The sequence below is a fragment of the Camelina sativa genome, chromosome 15, assembly GCF_030686135.1.
Source record: "Camelina sativa cultivar CO46 ecotype springtype chromosome 15, ASM3068613v1".
NCBI classification, from domain to species: Eukaryota; Viridiplantae; Streptophyta; class Magnoliopsida; order Brassicales; family Brassicaceae; genus Camelina; species Camelina sativa.
The window spans coordinates 28776641-28804067 of record NC_141894.1 but is presented as its reverse complement, the minus strand read 5'-3'; the positions used below and the strand labels follow the sequence as shown (position 1 = coordinate 28804067).

The following is a 27427-nucleotide window of genomic DNA, read 5'->3' as shown; positions in this document are numbered from 1 at the left end:
TTGGAGTCATAATATTTCTCTTAAGGTGTTTATCTTCGCGTGTTCTTTGTTATCTCATTAAAAACATTTTAAGGAAAAACTCATTGGGATAAAAATCATGATAAGGGAGAAAGAGTACAACCATGCACATGATCATATATCTCCCCCTGAAAGCATCATCTTCAGGTTATGCATTATGGTCATATATATCAACTGTTTGAACTGTTATAAACAATGCTTTCACGTAAAAACTCATATGATCATCATATATTCTATTGGGTCATTGAACTTCAAGTCATTTGAACCCCTTTCATATAGAAGATCTATATGAACTTTAAGCCCAAATCTTCTTTTACATACAATCTTCTAAACTATCATCTTATACATAGAGTTAGGCCTGGGAATTAGAACCGAACCGATTTGTCCAAACTGAACCGAACCGAGATTTGGGCAAATCGGTTCGGTTTAAATTAATTAACATAACCAATCGGAATGATTTTAATTTTTGTCGGTTAACCGAAAATTTCGGTTCGGTTCGCTAGAACCGAACGGTTAACCAAATAATTGAAAACCCTAGTCGAATATATTTCAAGCCGTCATCTCTTCTCCTTTTTCCTACATTTATCGATTCTCTTTTTTTGTTACTAGGCAAACAAAAGAATCTTTCTTTTCTTGTTCTTTTTCTTGTTCTTTTTCTTCTCCTCTTATTTTGATTTATCACCATTATTTTTTCCTTCCTCTTCGATTCATCAACATCTTCTTCTAATCTTCTTCAATCCATCACCATTATCTTTCCTTCTTCGTCTTCTTCTTCTTCTTTTGGTTCATCGTCTTTCATAGTCATCATCAACATCTTCGCATTTCAGATCAATATTAGGAGTTCCACTTTTTCAGAACTCGTCTTCAGTGTCGATCTATTGATTTTCAATGAAAAAAAAGCTTTTTTTTTTAACAACTCAATTGTTAACCTAAATAACCGAGTTTCCGAACCGAAATAACCGATTCCGAATGGAACCAAACCGAAATCTTAATCAGTTCAATTCGGAACAGTTTTCAATTTCTGAGAAAAACCGAAAATCAAAATATCCGAACCAAAATACCCGAAGAAACCGAAGTCCAAGCCTACATAAAGTTATTCATACTCTCTTTGTAAACATTTCTCTTTCAACTCTTCTTCTTAATATAGTACTACAAGATCAGTTTTCTATGTAAGATGATGTAATCATCCATATAATACTAGATATATTCATAACAGATTGTAAATACTGTTCTACGAGTAATTGATCTGTAATAACAATACATGATACCAAACATACTATAAAGAAAGGTCATATCAATCTTGGCAAATAGACTCAGAATTTGAGAAATATAGTTCAAATTAAAAATATTTAAATGTTGTTTTTTTGGTAAGATTTTTCTGCAAAAAAAAAAATCAAAATCATACATCACCAATTAATGTTAGATATCCTATTGCCTTAAATATTTGAATAATTATAGTTTTCTCAAATTCAACTCACATAAATTCAATTATAAATATTACTATGAGTTATTAAAAAAAACACCAAAATATATACAAAAATGTAACATCAATATTAAAAGTCATAGAAACTCACTCTATTTTTTTTTTTTAACTTATATGAAATAGTTGTCCCTTGATGTACCACAGGTTAAATCCTAATAGTTTTTTCAAAAGGGGTAACTATTCTTTTTGGACTACCAACCATAAAATATTGGATCAATTATATAATTCGGCTTTTCTCTCAAATTCTTAGGACAGTCCCAGCGGAGGTTGGTGATGTAAATATGCTTATTAAAAAAAATAAAGATAGAAGAAATGAAGGAGTAACATTCTTTGTTGGAGAACTTTGAGACATGTTTCTCGACAGGTGTTATTTACTTATCGGCGAAAATATTAAAAAATAAATAAGAAATGAAAATGTGTAATAATAATAATCTTTTTTAGTTTTCAGAGAAACGTTCACCGTTCCTCTATTGTAGATGGCCTTAATAGATTTAGGACTAAACGTGTAGACTTACGGAAATAAGCATTTTAAGTCAACTAAAAAGGCAAATTTGTTCTTTTCACTCTTGAAACGATCCAACCCGTTTTTTTAATATAATATATAATAATTGACTAGTGGTCTCGTAGCCATCAGCCACCTAACCACAATCAAACCAACAGCGGAAATAACAAACAGATGCCATTAAACCAATAATCAATAAATAATAAACCAACGACCAATAATTCAAAACCAACAGTCATAAATCAAACATCCATCAACCTAACAATATTCTATGACTCAAATCTAGCAACCTAGCAGAAGCCAGACAACACATCAACGAGCCATTAGAACATCGCCTTGATTCCGCAATCACACTTTGCCTTTACCTACACCACAACATATATGAGATGCATGAGTATTTTATAAACACTCAGTGAGGCAATCCTCCCATCTACTGGGCTATACACACAAGCAATTGAGATAACTCTAACCATCAATCAACAACAAACAATAAACAAGGATAACTGCATTGACCAACACCAACCCATGCATCGACAGACACCAACTGGGGTTGCATCGATCGACGCCTCCACATGGCATCGACCAATGCTCCTAGGTCAAATCGTGCCGTCCTTGCAGTGCATCGACGGACGCACCAAGTGCATCGATCGATGCACATGCTGAACATCATCTTCTCCGAAGCTCCTCGCCGGATCTCCGTCCCTAAACCACCAAAACACAATCCAATACCACAAAGAAGCCTCCCAAAGCCTCTTGTGACTCAACAACATTCTAACAAGCCAAAGAATCAACCATATAACACATAAACAAGCAAAATCAGAGAATCTCAAGCTTAGATAAATCATGTTCATGCACTCACCATTGCCAAGAAGGTTCTGACCCTTAAACAAGCGGATCTACACTCCTAGCAAGCTTCTACAACGATCCCAGCTACAGATCTCTCTAAGAACAGACACAAATCTCTCAAAATTCTCGGGAACACTTAAGAACTTTTTTTTTTTATCAAACTGATAATTTTCATTAAAATTAATTCTCACACTCACTCAAAAGAGGAGACATTACAACCCAAATAAAGGGAAAATACAAGATAACAAGGCAAGAAGTGCCCATACAAACTCCAAAGGAGAGTAAACTAGGGATAAAAACAAGAAACAATTTTACAAAGGAAGCCAAGAAAAATCGAAACACGACGATTTCCAAGACTTCAAGAAAGACTGCATCCAATGCAACCCAAAGGGTTACAAACTCCACAACAAGGGCAGAGGAAGCTAACAACCGGGAGGAAGATCCTTGCAATACCGGAGACGCTTGATCATCCAAACCACTCCAAACAAGAGGGACTTTTGGGAAGACAATGAGGCATTGGGTGCCAAGATGAGGAAGCAAAGCCCTAAACAAGGACTGCACTTCCCAGATTACATTGACATAAACATATATGCCAATGTTAGAAATCGGGACAAAGCTCTTAGTAGCATACCATATTAGAACAAGACTAACAAAGACCTCAATACAAGGTAAAAGGGAATCACCATTAAGGTTGAAATTCCAATCGAAGATCAAGCTGTCCAAGCGAGACAAGATTGACATCGTTACTGCTGGTCCAAACAAAACATCCTTCAACACAATGCTCCGTATAACAATACCACTAAACAAAAGTGAAGTATTTGGGAGGATAATAAACTCCTTCAAGGAGAAGTAAGGACTATGGGAGTCTGAATGAACTAGATTCACTAGAAAGTTGCCAATAAAAATAGTTCTTTGTCCAATCTGCGAGAAAAGGATAGAAAATACTAACGAAGCAAACATTGACATAGAATATCAGAGCATAATCTGCATACTGCAGTAAAGGGTCGCACAAAGGCGATATGGGGGCGACAACAGAGCACACAAGAAAAACCAAAGGCAACAAAGGCCATCGAAAGATCTAAACCCGCATTCCACAAAAACAGAGCCACACACTCCACAAAAATCTGATAACTTTCCAAGAGAGAAGAATCAGAAAAGGAAGAGTAAACCTGGGGAATTGGGAGAGGAGGGGAGGTGGAGGTGTCAGAGAAGAACCAGACAGTTATTGCAAGGGGGTAGGATGTCTCGCTGGCGATGAGAGGCCAGATTCTACGGAGGGGAGTAACGTCGAAGAAACGCCAACAGACTTGGCTAAAACACTGATGCTTAAGACACAAATCTCAGAACATATCTGGTACCGTGAACTGCACACAGCAGGAAAGAATCACAAACAAGCAAAATGAGTATCACTAGAGGATATAAAAAGAGTCGTAGATCCCAGATCTAGAAGAATGGAAAGGTGGAAAGCTGGAAAGAGAGAGGATAGAGGAGATGGTTCGACGATGGAGGTTTGGGCGAAGTTGGAGGGAGGGATGGGGGGATCGGGCGGGTAAGGGGGTTCTGGTAAAGGAGGGTCGCCGACGGCGACTGATATATCATGGTTTTTAGGTGTTTTTAGCCATGATATAAGTCTTATTTGTAGAGTCTTTTTGGTATTTTTAGAGTCTTTTGAGTCTTTATAGGATTTAGCATGGATGAGAGCATAATGGAGCTAAATAGGAAGATTTGGAGCTTAATCAAGCATTGAGGCTGAGCTGCAGAAGTTGAGAGACGAATTTAGAATCCAGCATCGATCGACACACTGATAGCATCGATCGATGCTAGGCCAAAGACGAAATCGGAAGTTTTCCTCACAAGTTTTGAAGATTTACAAAGCTGCCCCAAAGTTTTCCATATTTGCATCATTAGTCCCTGGACGTGTTTAGGAATATAACTAGGATTTTTATGGTCATTGTTTAGACCTAAGCTTTATTTTTCCCTGCAACTTTTGAAAGCAAAACCCTGTGAGAGATTTTAGATAGCTTTTGGAGAAAAGAATCAAGACTCCTTCAGAGAAGATTCAGAACTCCTTTTCTTCTTCCTTTAATCTCTTAATGCTATCTATTTTATTCATGATTTGTGTTCTTACAATTATGTCTGAGTAGATCTGCTTGTTAGGTTTAGGGTTTCTCATTAGGGATTTCATGGATTATTGGATCTGTTAATTTAGGATTCATTATCTTTCTTGTTCTTCACCATAGGTTGTTATTAATGTTAGATCTTTGATTAGTCATCTCGATTTAGATCTTAGGATTATTGATTGATATGAGAATATAATTGATTTTCCTGACAAAAACCTTTGGTGAGCAAAATTACTTTTTGCAAAGAGATTTGAATTAGTGATTTTGTGAACTTATCTAAACTTAATTTTATTGCTGGTTTTCAACTTGAATTTTGCAAAGAGATTTGGATTTTTTTATTTTAAAACTTAAATAATATTTGCAGTGATAACTGATTTATTTTACAATTGTGTTTAGAGTTCAAGAATGGTGCTTAATTGTTGAATCATGCATGCTTAATTAATTGATCTAATTTTCCATGATTTCCTGAGAATTTCCCTAGGCCTAGCGTTTAATCCATGTGAATTTACATCTCTTTTATTTTCTGTTTTATTTTGCAATTCAATTAGAATATTTATGTTTAGCATAATTAAAAGATTATTAAATCTATTGTGTGAATCTAGAGTTCTTGTGGATTCGATCCCTAAGTACTACAATTGATTTCTTAATTTGAGAGAGTTGCTCAGGGTTAAATTTGATCATATCAAATTTTGGCGCCGTTGACTCTTTTGATTCACCATTAGATTAAAATCTTTGATTTTGTCTAAATTTTTCTTTTTCTGTTTTACTCACACGCTTTTGTTTCTTTTCTCTTTTGTGTTTCAGGTACATGCCTAAGCCTAGCACCAGGAAAAATCCTACTGGTCTAGTTGTTAAGCTTACAAACCAAGAGTTAGGAGAGCGTCATAACACAAAAGCAGCCAAATCAGCAAAGATGGTCAACCCAATCATATTGAGACCATATGCGGCTGGAGTTTTGAGGGATCAAGAGGGTCATGTGCGCAACGAACTAGGCCAAAAACTTGATGCTGAAGGACATGTTATTCAAGAAAAACTCGTTGTGGCCGATGGGAATGCAGTCGGCATCGATCAACGCAATCAAGTCGGCATCGATCGACGCAATCAAGAAGGCATTAATCGACGCATCATTGGCATCGATCGACGCAATGTCGGGGCTGGTACGAATGGAGCCAATTTGGATGGTAACAACCAGCATAACCTTCAGCCTAGACGGGACAACAATGGAGAGCTTGTCAAGACTCTTGCGGACTTCAACAGACCAGACTTGTTCTATGAGAACCGTTCCGCAATTGTCTCTCCTCCATTTCCAAGGAATGATTTTGAGCTGAAGCCTGCCTACTTCGCTCTTGTTGGACAAAGGCCATTCCAGAACTTGCCACATGAGAAGCCTCTAGACCACATTGAACACTTTGAGGATATAGTTACAAGCATCAAGGCTAATGGAGTCATAGAGGACTATCTCTAATGCAAGCTTTTCCCCTACTCTCTTGCTGGGGAAGCTTCTCATTGGCTAACGCAGTTGAAACCAGGATCTCTGCAACCTGGCATGACATCAAGGTGGCATTCTTGAATTACTTCTATGATGATGCAATGTCTGATGAGCTGAGGATCAAGCTCTCTACCTTTAGACAAGGACCTGCAAAATCTTACAAAGCTGCTTGGGTGAGATTTAAAGCATACCAGAGAGATTGTCCGAATCATGGGTTCTCAGAGGTGCAGTTGATCAATTTCTTCTTCAGTGGTATTAATTGGAGGTATTAGATGGCTTTGGATGCTGCTAGTGATGAGAACTTTAAGACAAGGTATCCAGATGACGCTGAAAAGTTGATAGAAAGGCTAGCATCAAGCAATAGCACTAAGAATGTAGACTTAGAGCGGAAGAGAGCACATGAAGGCCATGATTCAAATCAGTTTGCTGCAGTGAATGCTAAGTTGGATACAGTGCACAACCTTCTTGTTGGAAAGAAGTCAGTCAATTTTGCTGAAGATGTTGAGATTTTTGAGCCAAAGCCAGAGACTACAGAAGCAGATGTCAACTATGTGTATGGAGCTGGGTATCAAAATCAGAGATTTGGTCAGAAGAATTCATTCTCAGGAAATCCAAACAACAATTTCACAAGGAACTATGGATCTTCTTATTACCAACCCCTCCCTCCACCCAATGCAGAGAGCAAGATGGAATCAATGATTGGACAGATTTTGGAAGGTCAACAAAAGTTAACAGTAGACTTCAATGGGAAGATTGATTCTGTATACACTGAGCTGACTAGGTAGTCTGATGCATTAAATACTCATGTCAAGAAGCTGGAAAATTAAGTGATTCAGACTGTTGGGTCTGTTAAAAGACAAGAGGAACTTCTTTCTAGAAGAACTGAGAACCCCAACCATGCTTGTAATGCGATTTTAGTGAAGGAAGCAGATGAAGATACGTTAGTGGAACCAGCATCGATCGACGCCATCACAATGCATCGATCGATGCAGTCACCATCCGTCGAGGCAACCTCACTCCAGAAAAAAAGCATCGATCGATGCTCCATCAGTATCGATAGACACCCCCCACAGACAGCTACGGTTTCTGTTCCAGTTCCACCATCTGATTCAGAAAAAGCATATAAGCCTAAGGTTCCTTTTCTTAAGCCTAGGAGATCCAAACAGGAGCTTGAGGAAGCTAGATGCAAGGCTATGATGGACAAGGTGATGATAGAAATGCCTTTGATTGATGCAGTCAAGTTTTCTCCTGGTATTAAGAGATATGTGAAGAGGATGGTCACTAATGGTTTAAGCCCTAAGGAAGGAGCTTTGCTTACCAAGGATGTTAGCTCAATTTTGTTGAACCAGCCTGCTCAGAGGAAGAAAGAGAGGAAAGAGAAAGTGGTTGTCTCTGAGAAAGTGAGTGTAATGATTCATAGTAGGATTGCAAAGAAGTTACCAAATCCTAGAAATTTTGTGTTAGATTGTGCTATTTCAACAGGAAGGTTTGCACACTCACTTTGTGATCTTGGCTCTAGTATTAACTTGATGCCACATTCTGTTGCTGTGAGACTTGGGATGACAGATTTCAAGCCAACTAAGATATCTCTTATCTTAGCTGATCGGTCCAGAAGGATTCCTGAAGGTGTCTTAGAGGATATTCCAATCAAGATTGGAGATTGCATGATTCCCACTGACTTGCTAGAATATGACAAAGAGCTAAGTGATCCTCTCATTTTAGGACGCTCTTTCTTGGCTACAGCTAGTGCTATCATAGATGTGAAGAAGGGACACATATCTCTGAATGTGGATGATTTGGTCATGAACTTTGAGATGGACAAGCTGAGAAGGGTTCCCACTATTGATGGTCAGACAATTTCTGTGGAGATTGCTTCTGATGATGATCTGCTCATAGAACTTCATGAAGATATTACTGCTGGGTATGTCAAAGAGTTTGAGACTGCTGAGAAAGTGAATAAGCAAGCTGTTGAGCTTGAAGATTGGAGTGGAGATCATCTAATCAGTACTAGAGATCATGATGAGGTTCTGATGCATGACAAGTCGTTGGTAGATGACGTTTTTGTAATGGAAACACGGATTGCTGAGGAAAGTTGCAGAATCGTTGAAGAAACACGAGTTACAGGCCAAGCATCGATCGATGCAGCTGTTGCATCGATCAACACACCTTCCAGAATCAGCTCGGACTTTTCCAAAACCGAAGATTCTCGCATTGGATCCTTAGCTGCAAGTCCTAGACCTGTTGTAAAGCTGAAATCTCACCATTCCACAGTCCAGAACCCACAGGTAAGGCCAAAGTATGCATCTTCTTCTCCCAAACCTTCTCCTATCATCAACAAGAATTTCAAAGGTACAAAAACTGTTTTGCAGTTAACCAAGCCACGAGATTATCGTAGAGCGCTTGTTTCTTCTGTTGATGATTTTGCAGAACATAAAAGAAAGCCACCAGTACCTAAGTCATGTTCCCCATGTCCTTTGTAGACCTTATTCATCTACTGCCTACACTCCCCCTTGAATGAAGAGGACATACTCTCGGAAGCATTCACTGCCATGTTCCGATCCACCGGATGCCTGAGATCCGACACAGTCAAGCTAACGACTGAAAACAAGCGCTTAGTGGGAGGCAACCCACTGGTAGGTTTATCTTTTTCATTTTTCTTTTGATTTTCATTTATTTTTATTATATTCACCAATCTCTTACTTGATAGCACTGGGGACAGTGTTGTTTAAGTCTGGGAGAGGCAGTTACTAACTACATTTTTGTTTTGTTTTTTTTTTAAATGGTTTTATTGAGTCAAAATTTTGTTGGGAACTATGATTTTTCTTTTTAGTGTACTGTCTTGGTTGATTAATGCTGCAGCTTGAATCCACAAATCCGACTAATGAAAAATCCAATGGCTGACCAGTGAACCAGAGACATCCGAATTTCCAACAGAATCCACAAAAGCTTGAGGTAATTTCTGTACTTTTCTTTTTACCTCATCAAGGAGATTGATGTTCATAGAGCTTGACTCCTTGTTCATACCTGACAAGTAAGACTTCAGAAAAGAAAATTTTGGTACTCCTCTCCCTTATTTAAGTTTAAAATATTTCTCCTGAGAGCTTTGTAAAGAAAAGGAGAATAAAAGATGAGATGATTTTGATCAGTTTAGAGGGTTAGGTAAATTACATGTGATCCCACTATTCTACTCTTGAGTCAAATGATCACATAAAGCTTGGAAGCGAGGAGTAGGTAAATTACCAATGACCCCGGTATTCGCTTACACCTTTGAAAAGAAAAGAAAAATAATAAAAAAAGCAAATCTCTAAGGAAGAATAAATAGAATAAGTCTGGGGGAGAGAAAGAGTACCACATGTGGTAAAAGATATGTCTTGCTTGTTATGGTATTGTATGGGAATGAGTCTAGAAGGTTATTGATATTGATCAAATTGATTAGACTCACCGATGAAAGCTTTATGGAGGAAGTAGTGGAATTTGGTTTGAATTTGGGATGCTATGAAAGTCAACGGAGAAGTACATGGTGGTTCGATTTGGATTTATCTGCTAAGCATGTGGATTAAGGTTTGGATGATCATGGCATTACTTTAAAAAGAAAATGAGTTCCTTCATTTTCAAACATCTTTCACAGATGAAGTTTTTGATTTGCTTGAGGGCAAACAAATGCTAAGTCTGGGGGAGTTGATATATCATGGTTTTTAGGTGTTTTTAGCCATGATATAAGTCTTATTTTTAGAGTCTTTTTGGTATTTTTAGAGTCTTTTGAGTCTTTATAGGATTTAGCATGGATGAGAGCATAATGGAGCTAAATAGGAAGATTTGGAGCTTAATCAAGCATTGAGGCTGAGCTGCAGAAGTTGAGAGATGAATTTAGAATCCAGCATCGATCGACACACTGATAGCATTGATCGATGCTAGGCCAAAGACGAAATCGGAAGTTTTCCTCACAAGTTTTGAAGATTTACAAAGCTGCCCCAAAGTTTTTCATATTTGCATCATTAGTCCCTAGACATGTTTAGGAATATAAATAGGATTTTTATGGTCATTGTTTAGACCTAAGCTTTATTTTTCCCTGCAACTTTTGAGAGCAAAACCCTGTGAGAGATTTTAGAGAGCTTTTGGTGAAAAGAATCAAGACTCCTTCAGAGAAGATTCAGAACTCATTTTCTTCTTCCTTTAATCTCTTAATGCTATCTATTTTAATCATGATTTGTGTTCTTACAATTATGTCTGAGTAGATCTACTTGTTAGGTTTAGGGTTTCTCATTAGGAATTTCATGGATTATTAGATCTGTTAATTTAGGATTCATTATCTTTCTTGTTCTTCACCATAGGTTGTTCTTAATGCTAGATCTTTGATTAGTCATCTGGATTTAGATCTTAGGATTATTGATTGATATGAGAATATAATTGTTTTTCCTGACAAAAACCTTTGGTGAGCAAAATTACTTTTTGCAAAGAGATTTGAATTAGTGATTTTGTGAACTTATCTAAACTTGATTTTATTGCTGGTTTTTAACTTGAATTTTGCAAAGAGATTTGGATTTTTGGGTTTTAAAACTTAGATAATATTTGCATTGAGAACTGATTTATTTTACAATTGTGTTTAGAGTTCAAGAACGGTGCTTAATTGTTGAATCCTGCATGCTTAATTAATTGATCTGATTTTCCATGATTTCCTGAGAATTTCCCTAGGCCTAGCGTTTAATCCATCTGAATTTACATCTCTTTTATTTTCTGTTTTATTTTGCAATTCGATTAAAATATTTCTGTTTAGCATAATTAAAAGATTATTAAATCTCTTGTGTGAATCTAGAGTTCTTGTGGATTCGATCCCTAAGTACTACAATTGATCTCTTAATTTGAGAGAGTAGCTCAGGGTTAAATTTAGCATATCAGCGACAGCAGAAGCCATGGCAAGGAGATTCTTAGGGTTTCCTCGGTTGTCGGGCCTGGGAGAGTATATTAAACACTTAAGAACTTTTTTCTCTCTTACTTTCTATCCAAAAATGGCCAAACTTGGCCAAACCCTCGAGCTTCCATTTTTATACTCGATTCCAGGGTTTTTCCTAACCCAAGACACAACGTTTAACTTACTCTCGTTCGTGAAAACTGACCTTGCATCGATCGATGCAGGTTGCATCGATCGATGCACATCCTAAACCGGGATTTCGATTCGCGGATGTTACAACTCTCATGGTTCTCTCTTCTCTCCCACAATACTCTCCCTCTTGCCTAAGCAAAATTTATTTACTTCTCCTTCAAGACATGAACAAAGATTGACTGCTCAGATCTCTCTTTCAGCGCACGCTCGGCCTCTCTCTAGTGCTCGTATGACGCTTTCTTGTCCTTTAAGAATAAATGTATTTGCGTAGAAATAAAACTTTCTTTTTGTTTGTGTTTGGACTACCTGGAAGAGGAATAAACAACTGGGAAAAAACATCGATGAGGAATAATAACGTCGGAGGAGGCGATAATTTTAATGGGATTGTGAATAGGAAAAGCCGTGAAAAGGATGAAAGCAGATATGGTAGTGATAACGTCGAAAGTATCTCTGGTAGTGATCAACGATTACAAAGAATAAAATAAGTATTTCAAGTGTTTGTTTTGGGTATTTGTTAATTGGCTACAATTAGTATCATCTTTCTCTGATTGAATCAACAAATTTTGTTTCATCTTGTCTGATTTATATCTCAGATTTGTGAATTGCTTCAACATATTCAATTTTTCTTAGTTTAATTTTCCCTTGCGTTCTCTTAGGATTTAGTTTCTATGGCAAAGGAGGAAGACTAACATTCACAATCCGTTTTAATGTTTCCCTTGGGTTCACACCATTTACTACTCTTCTTAGAGCATCTTCATCACACATTTTTTTAAAGGATCTTTGATTAAAAAATAATAAAATAATAAAGTGTGTAAGTTAAAAAAAAAATCGGCGATGGCGATGGCGATTTCTTTGCTCTAGGGTTTTCCAACCTTACTATGAGCGATCTTTATCTGGATTCTTTCTGGTTTTTTTACGGTTGTTTGGGGATCTCTTGCGGTCATGATGTGGCTGGATATCGATCATGGGATCTGGGTTTTATTACTCAAATCCGATTTTGTATCTGGAGGGTGCCTAAGTGGTTTCCGTTCTTGCAGTTTTATTGGGCTCCGAATCTGCTTTGGGATTCGTTTCTCCGGCTCATTGTTGATTTTGGTATCAGAAAAGGAAGGAGGAAGGTCTGGATTTTGATTCCTATTGGTTTGGTTGAGAGAATCGGGGGTAATTGGTGGGATCTGGTCACGATCTGGGTTTTTATTCTGCTATCGGGTGGTGTATCACTCCCGATTGCGATTGTTAAATGGAGATTACAGTTTAATCGAGATACGATGAGGCGGATTTTTTGGGATTATGTAAGTGGTACTCGGTTTTGGAGATGTTTGACAGAGGAGTATAAAAGCTCGACGCTTGTCTACCAGAAATCTCATCACTCATTGAGTCCTTGTTTATCTCTTGGGTTTCTTGGGTTTCTCCACTCTTGTCTTTTGTTCTTGGTTGTTGCTGTTCGTCTTGCTGTGATGTCGCAGAGTCTGGCCTTAGTTCAGGGTTCGAAAATGATGAAGCCAAAGGTGAAGATTCCGTATTTTGACAATACGGCCTTGATCGAGGGTTACTCCAAAACGGTGATCGGGAGATGTATGAACCCAAGGAGGCAGGATATGAAGGCGCTTCTTGTCATGTTTCCTTGCATATGGCATCTAGAGGGGCGTGTTGTTGGCGCAGACCTTGGGATGGGGAAGTTCCAATTCGATTTTGATGAGGAAGCAGACATCCTTGAGGTTTTGAAGATGGCACCATTTCATTTTGACCTTTGGATGGTCTCTATGGCTCGTTGGAGTCCGATGGTGGATCTGTCCTATCCGTCGTCTTTGACTTTCTGGGTTCGAGTTATGGGCGTGCCGTTTCAGTTCTGGGCTATTCCAACGTTTAGGAGCATTGGGGAGGCATTGGGGTCCGTTCAAGATGTGGACCTTGATGGCGGGAGGGTTCAGGTGACGCTCAATGGGTTCAAGTGTCTATCATTTGAGACAGAAGTGGAGTTTTATAACGGTGAGGAAACCATTGTTTCTCTCCGTTATGAAAGGTTGTTTGTCTTCTGTAAGAAGTGTTTTAGCTTGTGCCACGATGAGGATCATTGTCCTCCACCGGAGGAGCCTACTGTGGAGCCAATTGTCTTGCCAAAGGAGGATGCAGATCGACGTCACCAGAGCTATAAAGGGGCGGTCCGATCGGAGAGGCAGCGGGGCTCTGGTTCGGAGGGTGGTGCTAAAGGAGGGTATCGGGGAAAACAAAGTGGTGAGGGGTTTCAGGCTGATGGGAGGAGGTCTTCTGAGGGGAAGGGTGACAAAGGGTTGAAGGGGCGGTCGACGCTCCCTGTTGGGGAGCCGGTGACAAAGCATCATCGCTATTAGTCGTACGTGCAATATAATGAAGACAGGCATCGTCGGGAAGTACCAAGAGAAGCTAGGGCTCAATCTGCGGTTACGGGGGAGAATGTCGGTGGTGTGAACTTAGTAGATGGTCCTCGTCCTGGTAAAGTGGTTCGCAAGGCTCTGTTCCAGGAAGAAGCTCAGTCGGATGATGTGGATGGGGTGCTACCTTCTACACATGCGGTTAAGGAGAAAATTGGTTCTGGTATTCTGTTGGGTTCAGAGGGAGCTGCTATGGAGGCGCATAGTGCGAGCACAGAGGTACTAAGTGGCGTGTTTCAGTCCCAACCAAGTGGCGACGTTACTACTGTGGTTGTGCAGGAGGTTGCTACACAGGATCTTACTATGCAGGAATCTGTTGTGGAGGTTGCTAAGGTTACAGGAAATGCTCAGGAGGTAGACGATACTGTTCCCATCATGGAGGAGACACTAGATATGCAGGTTGATGCTACTGTGGCAGCCGAGGACGGGGCTGAGGATCATGGTGATATTGGTACAGAGGAGGAGCACTCTGCAAGTGAGGAACTCCCGCCTGCAGGATCTCTCTCTCTTGGTGCAGGAGAGCCGAATCAGTTGAGTGATATGGGTCCTTCCATGGTGACCGAGAGATCACGCAAGGGGAAAGGACAATTGGGTGTACAGGGTCTGGGTTCTAGGAAGCTGAATGTGTATGTGCGCACCCCGCGCAAACGTCCTGCTATTAAGAGTTCTGGTTCGGTTGGAGATACTATGGCCCTGAAGCCTCAGGAGATGGAGAAGGGTGTTGCTGGTGGGGCCAAGCCACCAATACCGAAGGTCATTAAATGAAGATTTTAAGTTGGAATTGCCAGGGGCTGGGAAACAAAGCTACTATTGGGTATCTCAGAGACCTCTGGGGAAAGCATCGGCCAGATTTTCTGTTTTTGTCTGAAACAAGACAACCTTTTTCTTTTTTGAAACCTTTTATTGGTCATTTTGGTTATTCAGCTTTAAAAACTGTTAAACCTATTGGATGTAGTGGTGGTTTGGCATTATTCTACAATAATAATAATAATAATTCTGTTACTTTTCTTTTTGAGTCAAACAGATTACTTGATGTGGAAATTACTTATAAAGGACAGCTGATATATTTATCATTTGTATATGGGGATCTGGTTCTAAAGAACCGAGATCTGGTATGGGAACGTTTAACTCGTATTGGTTTGGGTAGGGACCAACCATGGTTTCTAATAGGTGATTTTAATGAAATTAAAGGTAACCATGAGAAGCGGGGTGGTCGCTTGCGGCATGCCTCTTCTTTTGTTCCTTTTAATGCAATGATTCGACATTGCGGATTACTTGAGTTTCCATCGTTGGGGGATAATCTCTCCTGGCGAGGTTGGTGGGATAAGAAACCTATCCGGTGTAGGTTAGACCGGGCCTTAGCAAATGAAAAGTGGCATGCGTTGTTTACGGATTCTTTTTCGGAGTATTTACCACGGATTGCATAGGATCACATGCCGGTGATAGCAGTACTTAAGGATAAAATTCGCCGGGGAAAAAGTAGTTTCCGCTTTGATCGGCGTTGGCTTGACAAGGAGGGTTTCTTTGGAGCCATTACGGAGGGTTGGGATGTGGGTGGCAGTTCGTCTTCTACCTCTCTTGTGGACAAAATCACTACTTGTCGCCGGGCCATTTCTCAGTGGCAAAAATCTCAGGTGCCGTACGGACGGGAGACCATCGAGGATTTGAAATCTAAAATAGCATTAGCGCAAGAGGGTGACTGTAGTGACCCTCACCAAGAGTAGAAATCTTAAAATGAAAGATCGGAGAAATGGCCCGGAAAAGACGTAAGAAAGAAGAGGAAGGAAAACAAAAGGGAATGGTCGAGAGAAGCCCGAGAAAATATTTGTAAGTTGGACAATGGCCGAGCCAAAGACCAGAGTAACCGGATGTACGATCGAGACTCTAGGACCGATCAGGAGTCAGAAGAATGGGCGGAGAAGGTCGAGGAAAGTTGGTCGAGAAAATTTGTCGAGGATTGAAGGAGTTGCCGAGTACTCGAGAAAATGTGTCGAGGATCGAGGGAGATGCCGAGTACTCGAGAAAATTTGTCGAGGATCGAGGGAGATGCCGAGTACTCGAGAAAATGTGTCGAGGATCGAGGAAGATGCCGAGTACTCGAGAAAATTTATCGAGGATTGAAGGAGTTGCCGAGTACTCGAGAAAATTGTCGAGAGCCCGAGAAATTTTGCCGATGACCCGAGAAAGAGTGTCGAAATGTCCGAGACGCGTAGTCGAAGGTGCCGGACAAAGGATCGAGTATTTGGGGAGAAAATTCTTTTTCTCAAGATTCTGACCAATGAGAAGTAAGGAAAGTGGGAATATTATTTTATTTAAGGTGGAGTTAGTGGAAGGATTAAAAAATTAAGGAGATTAACGATATAGTGGGAAGATTAACTTAATCAAGCTGATTAAGAGGATTTGGCGGAGCTCTATTGGCTGAGAGCTAAGATTAAGCCTTGATTAAGTGACATGCACTAATAAGAAGCTTTACATGCACTAATGGAGGAGTTTTCATGCACTAATACAAGGGGGATTAGTGGATTAATGGCGAGCTCCCATTGGAGGTGGGATTCACGCAGCACATGCAAGGGTTGTAGGTGACACTTATCGAAGGGCATTAAGGAAGAAGCCTCGAAATTTTGCCTATAAATACAAGGCAAACGATTTCATTTGGGTGTTTAGCACAAAAACACTCAAAAACTCAGAGAGAAATAAGAAGAGATCATCGAGAGAGAGAAAGAAATCATCGACATTGTGTCGAAGTGATTGTTGAGAAAGAGGTCGAGAACGATCGAGAGAGAGATCGAAGGAGAGGCGTTGGTGTCAAGGAGTTGGTTGTGGATCGAGGTGATCAAGAGGAGAAGCTGTCTGATCGTGAGGTGCAGTGAAGTCCGAGGGAAATCATCGACGCGTAAAGGTGAGTCTGTGGTAAGCATGTAGAGTCGCTTCTTTTGTTGCGGTTAAAGGATATTGCATGCATGCGAGAATAAGCTGATTTGCACGGTGAATATGGGGGATTCACTTGACGTGCGGTTAAAGAAGAGATTGGGTAAATTAAACTCTTAAAAGGTGGTTTAAGAGTTACATGCATGATCGAACCTAGAGGGATTTGAAAATATTAAGCTTTGCTTAAAATCGGGTTCATGCATGAATTGGGAAGTAAAGTGGATTGCATGTTAATGCATAAAATTTGGTTGAGATTGATCGCATGCGTGAGTTGGATATAAGGGTTGTAAGTGGTTAAAGCGACTGAATCTACATGCGAGAAGTGGGTTTGAATGGTTTAAGCATGAGGGGTGCATGCATGTAGAATAATCTTAAAGTTGCTTGATTTACTTTCTTGCTTCTTGTTGATTATTCTATGTTAGTTTTCTTGCGTGATATAAAGCTGGTGTGCTTGGTATATCACGGCTTGAATTGAGGATGGTGTGTGTGTGGTGGTAGCTTAGTCTCTTGAATTCGCTTCTTGAGTCTTAGCTAGTAAGGTATCGATCCGCTGTTCCAATTATTAGTGTCACGCGTGAGTTCCCGAAGACCACTCGCGCGGGGATACTGTCACGGCTGGCTAGCTACCGGCGTGACTGCTGCATGACGATGTGGCTTGAGTGTGTGTGGGCTCATCCTGGTGACCTGTGTGGTCTCGGCATGGAGCAGGTCTTGGAATGGAACAGGGTATCGAAGGGCCCTAGGTGTAAAGAGTCTAGAGTATTCAAGTGTTCCTTGTCTATGTCTAGTCGTCTTTGCATGTTGAGTGTTGCGTGTGGTCTAAGAGTCTACGGTATTTCAAGTATACTAGACGTCTTAGCAAGTGGGTCTAAGTAAGAGTCTAAAGCGTTCTTTAGTCGTCTTGCATGGTGAGTAGCGAGTCGATATCTTCCGAGTTGGTTCGTAGTGATCGAATCTGCCTCGCTTGGTTGTGGTTTGTTTTGCTTCCGCTAAAGCTTCCAGCTGTGTTGCTTTGATGTTATCGCTAGCTTTGTGGCTTGCTAGCTTTCTTTGGTTGCCGGGGTAGTCGGCTTGGGAAGAGTAGTATCCTGTTTAGGATAGAAAGGGGTACCCAGACTCACTGAGTAATCCTAGATTACTCATGACTCTTCGTTTTGGCCTTGCAGGAAAGCCTAAGTGAGTCTAGAGCCGGAGCAAACGTTAGGGTACCGGATAGGGTTTTCTTGCGTTTCTTGTAAAACCCTATATTTTCTTAAACGACTAAGAGTAAAGTTTTCCGACTATCTATGTATATTACTTTGATGATTTATTTTCGAGGAAATATTTTATTAAAGTGATATATTCGGTTTTCAGAAAAGCATGGCAAGTTGCAAATGATACTCGGCCTTGTCCGGGCCAACACAACGCACCAGGCCGCGAGGGTTGAAAAGCCTAAGTAACCTCGGTAGCGGGTGGGATTGTGCTAGGGAGGACCAGTCGGGAAGTCTGCAGCTTCCGTCCCTCGGCCGGATCACCTCGGTGCAGTTCCGCAAGTGGCGTCTCGTGGCTGCCCGATGACCTTTGTGGTCATAGATCGGTTCGGGGGCGTTACAACGGTGGTATCAGAGCGGTGTTTTCGAACCCGCGAGCACTTGTGCATTTCAATGTTTTATCGAGTAATGTGTCGCAAGAGCATGGAATTTTATCCGGACCGTTTGCTTGTCTAGTCTAAGTTGAACCTTAGAATGATTTAAGCATCTAACCTTGTTTCTTGTGGGTTTTAGATGTATTCAGGTGGTTCAGGTTGCGGGGATGGTTCAGGGGATGAGGGGCCGAGACATGAGGATTGTGGGCATCACAATGGGTATTTGTCGAAGGAATCAGAAACCAGTCGAGAGCCGAGTGATTCGAATGACTGGGATGAGGACGGGGTGTTCGACGCGGACGACACCAACTGGTCGATCGAGACCGATCCGTCCGAGTGTTTAGATGAAACGGAGGAAGTGGAAGTTGATCGAGATGATCGAACTATTGTGTTGGAGATTGGGGAGCCGAGCCGTCTTCAAGTTCGAATGGACGCGCAAGGCAAGTTTGAGACTCTTCCTGTTGGAGATCACGGAGAGACGGAAGTGGAGTTAGCCGATAGGCTACAGAAATTGCTATGGGATCTTGTGGAGGACCAGGGCGATGATATCAGTCCCGAGAATTATATGAGGGAGTATCCGGAGGCGGTTGATAAAATCCTAAATTTCTTGACGGACGTGTATGTGCCGGAGGAAGAAGGTAATGCTGGTGGTGCGGGTGTGGTGCCCGAAACCGGAGACATTAGTGAAGAGCGACCTGCGGAAGAGAGACCCGGGACGGTTGCGAGGATCGTACTTATGATAGATGGGATGCGCTCACCGGAGCGAGTAAACGAGAATGACGGGGAAGTCATAGTACCGGAAGCCAATGGAGAAGAGAATCCGGTAGATGGAGACTCTAAGACCGAGAAGCCGACTAAGGAGTTAGAGGTGATCGATCTTGTGTCAAGTGACGACGAGGGGATTCCGACTTTTATAGTGGAACCAAGGAGAGACCAAGACCGAGAAATTGAGGCTAGTACGGAGCCAAGAGAGAATGTGAGGCGATGGGCCAGTTCGAGCCAAGTCGTGAGAGAACGAGGGGAATCGAGCCAAGTTGCACGAGACCGAGGAGAGCCAGATCTCCTAATGCCAGACCAATACGTACCAAATCAGGCGGAGCAGAATCAGATTGTGCCAAGGCGCAATAGTCCCATTAGAGCGGTACCATTGCAAATGGTGTTGCCAGGACAAGAGGAGGAGCAAGAAGAGGAACCAATTGACGTGGATTTGGAAATGCTCGCTAAGGCATACGAGCTGAGAAGGCAGAACCGAGAGCAACTAAGGATGGAAATTGGAGAAAGTAGTTCGAGTTTGAAGAGAACAAGGGAGTATTACCAAGAGTTGCAGGCAAAAGGGGAGTTGGAGATGCACTCCATAACGTTCACACCAAGAGGCAGGCTGAGAGTGCGAGCCACTGCCAGGACGAGGGTGGTCTACCCAAACCAAGTCCACATGAGGAACACGCCCTATTGCGAGTTGTGTGAGGGCATCGGGCATTGGACAAAACATTGTTGGAGACCGGCGTTGAGACGCATATGTGACCCGTCAAAGGAGGATTGCGAATGGTGCGGAGAGCGAGGGCATTTTGCCTATCGCTGCCCAAACCCGAATCGCATGAGATATTGGAGGAGATGCGAGGCGTGTGGAGAACCGGGACATCCAAACAATCATTGCTGGAGGACGAGACCTCAGCATTTTCCGGACCCGGAGTATATGGTATGCACCGTGTGTGGTGGCAGAGGACATTATGTTCATGAATGTCCATATCGGATGGTGCGAGAGAGGATGAGCGCTAACCAGCGAATGGAAGAGACAGGAGAGAACCCGTCAGGCCGAGACGGCCGGAGTGGTGTAAGTCCCACGGAACAAGTTGGAGCCTCGTTGCCTGCTGCCTCTACCTCAACCGAATCTCCCACCGGACCGCCACCTGATGAGCCAGATAGGGAGTGGGTGTGCACGTGCGAGGCGTGTACTAGGCTCAGAAACAAGTAGGATGCCGGGGTGTAAAGGAAGTTTTTTTGGGTGTAAGTGTAAAGGGTTGGATGATTTCTTTTTGGTATCTAGACTTAACCATGTTGTTGTTGTCTAGGATCCGAACCCTTAGTATTTTCGGCTAGGATGGTGTAGAACTTGTGTAGCTTTTTCAATCGGTTTGTAAAAAGTACCTTATGTTCTCTAGCCGTGGTTGTGGTGTTGTGCTATATAAAACTTATGCTAATCCTTGCTTGTTTTATCACTTGCTTTGATTGTTGCTTGAGTTTTATAGGTTTGCATAGTTAATATATTACATAAGCATTTGCATGATTAACTTGCACGCAATCGATGAGGATTCACGTAAGACACCACTAAGCACGATCAGACAAAAGAGAAGAAGCTCAAGAAAGAGCAGGAGAGAGTTCGACCCGGCCAGAACAGCCAGTTCGAGTTGATTATTGGAAGATGGAGAAGAGAAAAGAAAAGAAATGATGATGAAGGTTCAGTCGAAGGCAAAGAAAGTCAGGGAGGAAAGAGTAGTGCAAATCAATTGACAATGGCGAAATTAAAGAGGTCAAAAAATATATATGACCAGAAAAGTGCAAGAAATTAGTGCATGGTCCAGGAGTAGGACAAAAAGGATGCAAGAAGATAATACGTGAAAGAAGAACAGTTTATGAATGGACAAAGAGGGTGCAAGAAAATAATCGGCGGCAAAAGAAACAGCATTTCTATGCTAAGGGGCAAGATATGGGCAAAGATATCAAGTCAAACTTCAGAATATGAGAGTCGAGGAAGAAGTTTGAAGTGGAATTCAAAGTAAGATGGGAAGAGGTTATGGGGAGTGCAAAATAAATTTTGGGCGTGAAGCTAAAGGAATTGGGAAGTTGAAATCCCAAGGAGCGTGAAGCTAAAGAAATTAGAGGAGGTAGAATCCAAAGGAGCGTGAGGCTCAGGAGATTGGAGAAGTTAAAACCTTAAGGAAGGCAAGGTTAAATGAATTGGAGAAAGAAGATTGTTGGTAAAGAGATGGGAAGAGCCAGAGGGGCAAAACGCAGCAAAAAAAAAAAAAAAAAAAAAAAAGAGCAGCAAATAATGTGCTGGGAAGAACAAGAAGTAGTACGGTAAATGTATCAAGACATTGGAAGGAATCAAGCTATAAACTGAAGGAGAAAAGAAAAGAGTCAGGAACAAGCTGAAGAAAGAGAAGCATTGAGCTAAGAAGTTAAAGTAGCGAATAAGCCATGGTGCATCGCGATAAAAGCCTTAGTGTTTAAAGAACATAAGGATTCAAGAGGAGCCAAGTATATGTTGGAGATGAAGAAGTTTACCAAGAAGCATAAGCATCGGGTCCGAGTGCTTAAGTGAAACGGTGTTATAGGCGTGGTATAAGATGTTGGAGAGGAGGTAGCCAAGCAAAGGAGATTTCGGTAAAAATAAGGAGGTGATAGCAATCACAAGATAGTGATACCTTTGTTAAGAAGTAGTAACACCACCAAGAGAAGGAGAAGGCGTGAGAATTCCGGGACGAATTCTTATAAGGGGGGGAGAATGTAGTGACCCTCACCAAGAGTAGAAATCTTAAAATGAAAGATCGGAGAAATGGCCCGGAAAAGACGTAAGAAAGAAGAGGAAGGAAAACAAAAGGGAATGGTCGAGAGAAGCCCGAGAAAATATTCGTAAGTTGGACAATGGCCGAGCCAAAGACCGGAGTAACCGGATGTACGACCGAGACCCTAGGACCGATCAGGAGTCAGAAGAATGGGCCGAGAAGGTCGAGGAAAGTTGGTCGAGAAAATTTGTCGAGGATTGAAGGAGTTGCCGAGTACTCGAGAAAATGTGTCGAGGATCGAGGGAGATGCCGAGTACTCGAGAAAATTTGTCGAGGATCTAGGGAGATGCCGAGTACTCGAGAAAATGTGTCGAGGATCGAGGGAGATGCCGAGTACTCGAGAAAATTTATCGAGGATTGAAGGAGTTGCCGAGTACTCGAGAAAATTGTCGAGAGCCCGAGAAATTTTGCCGATGACCCGAGAAAGAGTGCCGGACAAAGGATCGAGTATTTGGGGAGAAAATTCTTTTTCTCAAGATTCTGACCAATGAGAAGTAAGGAAAGTGGGAAGATTATTTTATTTAAGGTGGAGTTAGTGGAAGGATTAAAAAATTAAGGAGATTAAGGATATAGTGGGAAGATTAACTTAATCAAGCTGATTAAGAGGATTTGGCGGAGCTCTATTGGCTGAGAGCTAAGATTAAGCCTTGATTAAGTGACATGCACTAATAAGAAGCTTTACATGCACTAATGGAGGAGTTTTCATGCACTAATACAAGGGGGATTAGTGGATTAATGGCGAGCTCCCATTGGAGGTGGGATTCACGCAGCACATGCAAGGGTTGTAGGTGACACTTATCGAAGGGCATTAAGGAAGCAGCCTCGAAATTTTGCCTATAAATACAAGGCAAACGATTTCATTTAGGTGTTTAGCACAAAAACACTCAAAAACTCTTAAGTTATTTCGAGAGAGAAATAAGAAGAGATCATCGAGAGAGAGAAAGAAATCATCGACATTGTGTCGAAGTGATTGTTGAGAAAGAGGTCGAGAACGATCGAGAGAGAGATCGAAGGAGAGGCGTTGGTGTCAAGGAGTTGGTTGTGGATCGAGGTGATCAAGAGGAGAAGCTGTCTGATCGTGAGGTGCAGTGAAGTCCGAGGGAAATCATCGACGCGTAAAGGTGAGTCTGTGGTAAGCATGTAGAGTCGCTTCTTTTGTTGCGGTTAAAGGATATTGCATGCATGCGAGAATAAGCTGATTTGCACGGTGAATATGGGGGATTCACTTGACGTGCGGTTAAAGAAGAGATTGGGTAAATTAAACTCTTAAAAGGTGGTTTAAGAGTTACATGCATGATCGAACCTAGAGGGATTTGAAAATATTAAGCTTTGCTTAAAATCGGGTTCATGCATGAATTGGGAAGTAAAGTGGATTGCATGTTAATGCATAAAATTTGGTTGAGATTGATCGCATGCGTGAGTTGGATATAAGGGTTGTAAGTGGTTAAAGCGACTGAATCTACATGCGAGAAGTGGGTTTGAATGGTTTAAGCATGAGGGGTGCATGCATGTAGAATAATCTTAAAGTTGCTTGATTTACTTTCTTGCTTCTTGTTGATTATTCTATGTTAGTTTTCTTGCGTGATATAAAGCTGGTGTGCTTGGTATATCACGGCTTGAATTGAGGATGGTGTGTGTGTGGTGGTAGCTTAGTCTCTTGAATTCGCTTCTTGAGTCTTAGCTAGTAAGGTATCGATCCGCTGTTCCAATTATTAGTGTCACGCGTGAGTTCCCAAAGACCACTCGCGCGGGGATACTGTCACGGCTGGCTAGCTACCGGCGTGACTGCTGCATGACGATGTGGCTTGAGTGTGTGTGGGCTCATGCTGGTGACCTGTGTGGTCTCGGCATGGAGCAGGTGTTGGAATGGAACAGGGTATCGAAGGGCCCTAGGTGTAAAGAGTCTAGAGTATTCAAGTGTTCCTTGTCTATGTCTAGTCGTCTTTGCATGTTGTGTGTTGCGTGTGGTCTAAGAGTCTACGGTATTTCAAGTATACTAGACGTCTTAGCAAGTGGGTCTAAGTAAGAGTCTAAAGCGTTCTTTAGTCGTCTTGCATGGTGAGTAGCGAGTCGAGATCTTCCGAGTTGGTTCGTAGTGATCGAATCTGCCTCGCTTGGTTGTGGTTTGTTTTGCTTCCGCTAAAGCTTCCAGCTGTGTTGCTTTGATGTTATCACTAGCTTTGTGGCTTGCTAGCTTTCTTTGGTTGCCGGGGTAGTCGGCTTAGGAAGAGTAGTATCCTGTTTAGGATAGAAAGGGGTACCCAGACTCACTGAGTAATCCTAGATTACTCATGACTCTTCGTTTTGGCCTTGCAGGAAAGCCTAAGTGAGTCTAGAGCCGGAGCAAACGTTAGGCTACCGGATAGGATTTTCTTGCGTTTCTTGTAAAACCCTATATTTTCTTAAACGACTAAGAGTAAAGTTTTCCGACTATCTATGTATATTACTTTGATGATTTATTTTCGAGGAAATATTTTATTAAAGTGATATATTCGGTTTTCAGGAAAGCATGGCAAGTTGCAAATGATACTCGGCCTTGTCCGGGCCAACACAACGCACCAGGCCGCGAGGGTTGAAAAGCCTAAGTAACCTCGGTAACGGGTGGGATTGTGCTAGGGAGGACCGGTCGGGAAGTCTGCAGCTTCCGTCCCTCGGCCGGATCACCTTGGTACAGTTCCGCAAGTGGCGTCTCGTGGCTGCCCGATGACCTTTGTGGTCATAGAGCGGTTCGGGGGCGTTACAGTGACGGTACATCGGTAGATGAGATAGCGGACCTTACTTGGCGACTACGGGAGGCGTATCGGGACGAAGAGGTTTATTGGTATCAGAAAAGTAGAAGTCGGTGGATGCGATTTGGGGATCATAATACCAGTTATTTTCATGCCCAGACAAAGCAACGCCGGGTTAGGAACCGGATTGTCGGTCTTCATGATCAGCATGGTACTTGGTCGACAGAGGAAAGTGTGATTGAACATACTGCAATATCGTATTTTCAGGAGCTTTTCACTTCGTCGAACCCATCAGATTTTGAGGAGAGTCTTGCCGAGATTAGTACCTCGATTGACCAGACTACAAATGATTCTTTAACGAGGGAAGTCTCTGAGTAGGAGATTATACAGGTGTTATTTATGATGCATCCAGATAAAGCTCCGGGACCAGATGGTATGACGGCATTATTTTATCAGAAAGCTTGGGCCACGGTTAAGGCAGATTTGGTGCTTATGGTTAATTCTTTTTTCCAGGAGGGAGTGTTTGATAAACGGTTAAATGAGACAAATATTTGCCTTATTCCGAAGGTGGATACACCGACCAGGATGTCAGCGTTACGTCCTATCAGTTTGTGCAATGTGGGGTATAAAATTAGTTCGAAGGTTTTATGTCAGAGGCTTCGCGCTATTCTCCCATCATTAGTTTCTGAAACGCAGTCGGCATTTGTGGCAGGTCGCCATATTTCAGATAACATCTTGATTGCCCAGGAAATGTTCCATGGGCTTCGAACTAACCCTTTGTGCAAAGGCAAATTTATGGCAATCAAGACGGATATGAGTAAAGCTTACGATAGGGTGGAATGGCCTTTTGTTGAGAATTTACTCCGGAAATTTGGTTTCTGTGAAAAATGGATATCTTGGACTATGTGGTGTGTGATAGGCCTGAGACGGATCCGGATATCCGCGGTTTTTGATGGTATCCGTATCCGGATCTGTATCCGCCGGAAACATAGTTTTGATATCCGGATCCGCTATCCGTTCCTTCGGATATCCGGGTTTCGAATATCCGTAAAAAAAACCGGATATCCGCCAGTTATCCGGATCCGGTTTTTCTTTTTTTACAAAAGAAACCCTAAACGCTAAATCTTCAAGATCTTGTTTCTCCTCTCTTGAAGCTCCGCATCAGTGTGACAACGAGCCACGATGAAGAGAACCGCCGGAACTATTTCCCCTCCGCCGTCCGCGCTTCAATTCTTGTGTCTCTCACACTCTATCTTCTAACATCTCCGGTGGATTCAGATCTAGAAATCATCGTTAGAATCATAGAAAAAACACAATCAACGAGAGGCGGCTAAAGAAAGATAGAGATGTCGTCGGAGTGAGCGGATTTGTGTAGTTTGTTTATTCATTCTTTCGGATCCATGATTTAGGAAAAACAAAGACAAGAAACGAAGAAGAAAAAAAAAGAAACGGCGGTATGAGTTATGAGAGTGACGTGAGAATTCATCTCCCCAAAGCCAAAAACCCTATTTCCCAACGAAAAAGGCTTTTATTCATAATCCCAATAACAGAATTAACATTTAAAATCTGGATTTATGCAAAATGAAGTCAGGCCCAATAGTAAATGTGGTTATTATAACGGATACCGGATATCCGGTCCAAAAATTATCACTATCCGGATCTGCTGGATTTGAAAAATCACTATCCGGATCCGGATCCGTCCCACCGGATATCCGGTTTTTCGGAGCGGATCCCGGATCGGATAACGGATATCCGCGGATCCCGGATATTTGGTCTCAGGGCTAGTGTGTGACATCAGTCCAGTATAGGGTCTTAATTAATGGTCATCCTCATGGGTCTATTGTACCTCATCGAGGTCTGAGACAAGGTGACGCTTTGTCGCCTTATCTTTTTATTTTATGCACAGAGGTTCTTATTGCTCATTTTCGGAAAGCCGAGCAAGCTAAGCTTCTTACCGGCATACGGGTTTCAACTGCTAGTCCTCCTATCTCTCACCTTTTATTTGCGGATGATAGTTTGTTCTTTTGTCGGGCTACAAAGGAGCAGTGTGAGGTGGTGTTGAGGATCCTTCAGCAGTATGAACGGGTTTTGGGTCAACAAATTAATTTTCAAAAATCGTCTGTCCAATTTAGACACACAGTGGATGTTAATCTTAGGGAGGAACTAAAAGGAGTTTTGGGAATAACAAATTTGGATGGGATGAGCTCCTATTTAGGTATCCCGGAGAGTTTGGGTGGCTCTAAGACGAAATTTTTTTCGTTTGTCCAGGATAAGTTGCAAGCACGGGCTAGTGGATAGCCTGCTCGGTTGCTATCAAGAGGGGGTAAGGAGGTGATGATTAAGTCAGTAGCGATGGCGGTTCCAACCTTTGTGATGTCGTGTTTCCGTATTCCAAAGACGATAACTAGGAAGATAACCAGTGCCATCTCGACTTTTTGGTGGAGTTCCTCGGGGCAATCAAGGGGCCTCCATTGGATAGCTTGGGATAGGCTGTGTTGCAGCAAAGATGAAGGAGGCTTGGGGTTTAGGTGTTTGGACGATTTTAACACGGCTCTGCTGGCGAAACAGCTTTGGCGGCTGATTTCTGTTCTGGATTGTCTCTTTGCACGG

At 41.9% G+C, this 27427-nt stretch overlaps 1 protein-coding gene and 1 pseudogene across 1 annotated transcript; one reads left to right on the top strand and one right to left on the bottom strand.

Annotated features, from left to right (window-relative positions):
* Positions 1-751: 751 nt before the first annotated feature.
* Positions 752-6164, bottom strand: LOC147927276 (uncharacterized; annotated as a pseudogene).
* Positions 6165-25219: 19055 nt separating this feature from the next.
* Positions 25220-27115, top strand: LOC147927275 (uncharacterized). The gene is made up of 4 exons (XM_087487374.1): positions 25220-25864; positions 25972-26109; positions 26405-26597; positions 26724-27115. The coding sequence occupies exons 1-4, from the start codon at positions 25220-25222 to the stop codon at positions 27113-27115; spliced, it is 1368 nt and encodes a 455-aa protein (XP_087343500.1).
* Positions 27116-27427: the final 312 nt, after the last annotated feature.

Excerpts from the sequence above, each read along its gene's own strand:
- LOC147927275 (XM_087487374.1), top strand. The coding sequence starts at position 25,220 with ATGCATCCAGATAAAGCTCCGGGACCAGATGGTATGACGGCATTATTT. Across the intron at positions 26,110-26,404 it reads ATTCAGATCTAGAAATCATC|TCAGGCCCAATAGTAAATGT; the intron begins GTTAGAATCATA and ends TGCAAAATGAAG. Across the intron at positions 26,598-26,723 it reads CCCGGATATTTGGTCTCAGG|AGGTTCTTATTGCTCATTTT; the intron begins GCTAGTGTGTGA and ends TTTTATGCACAG.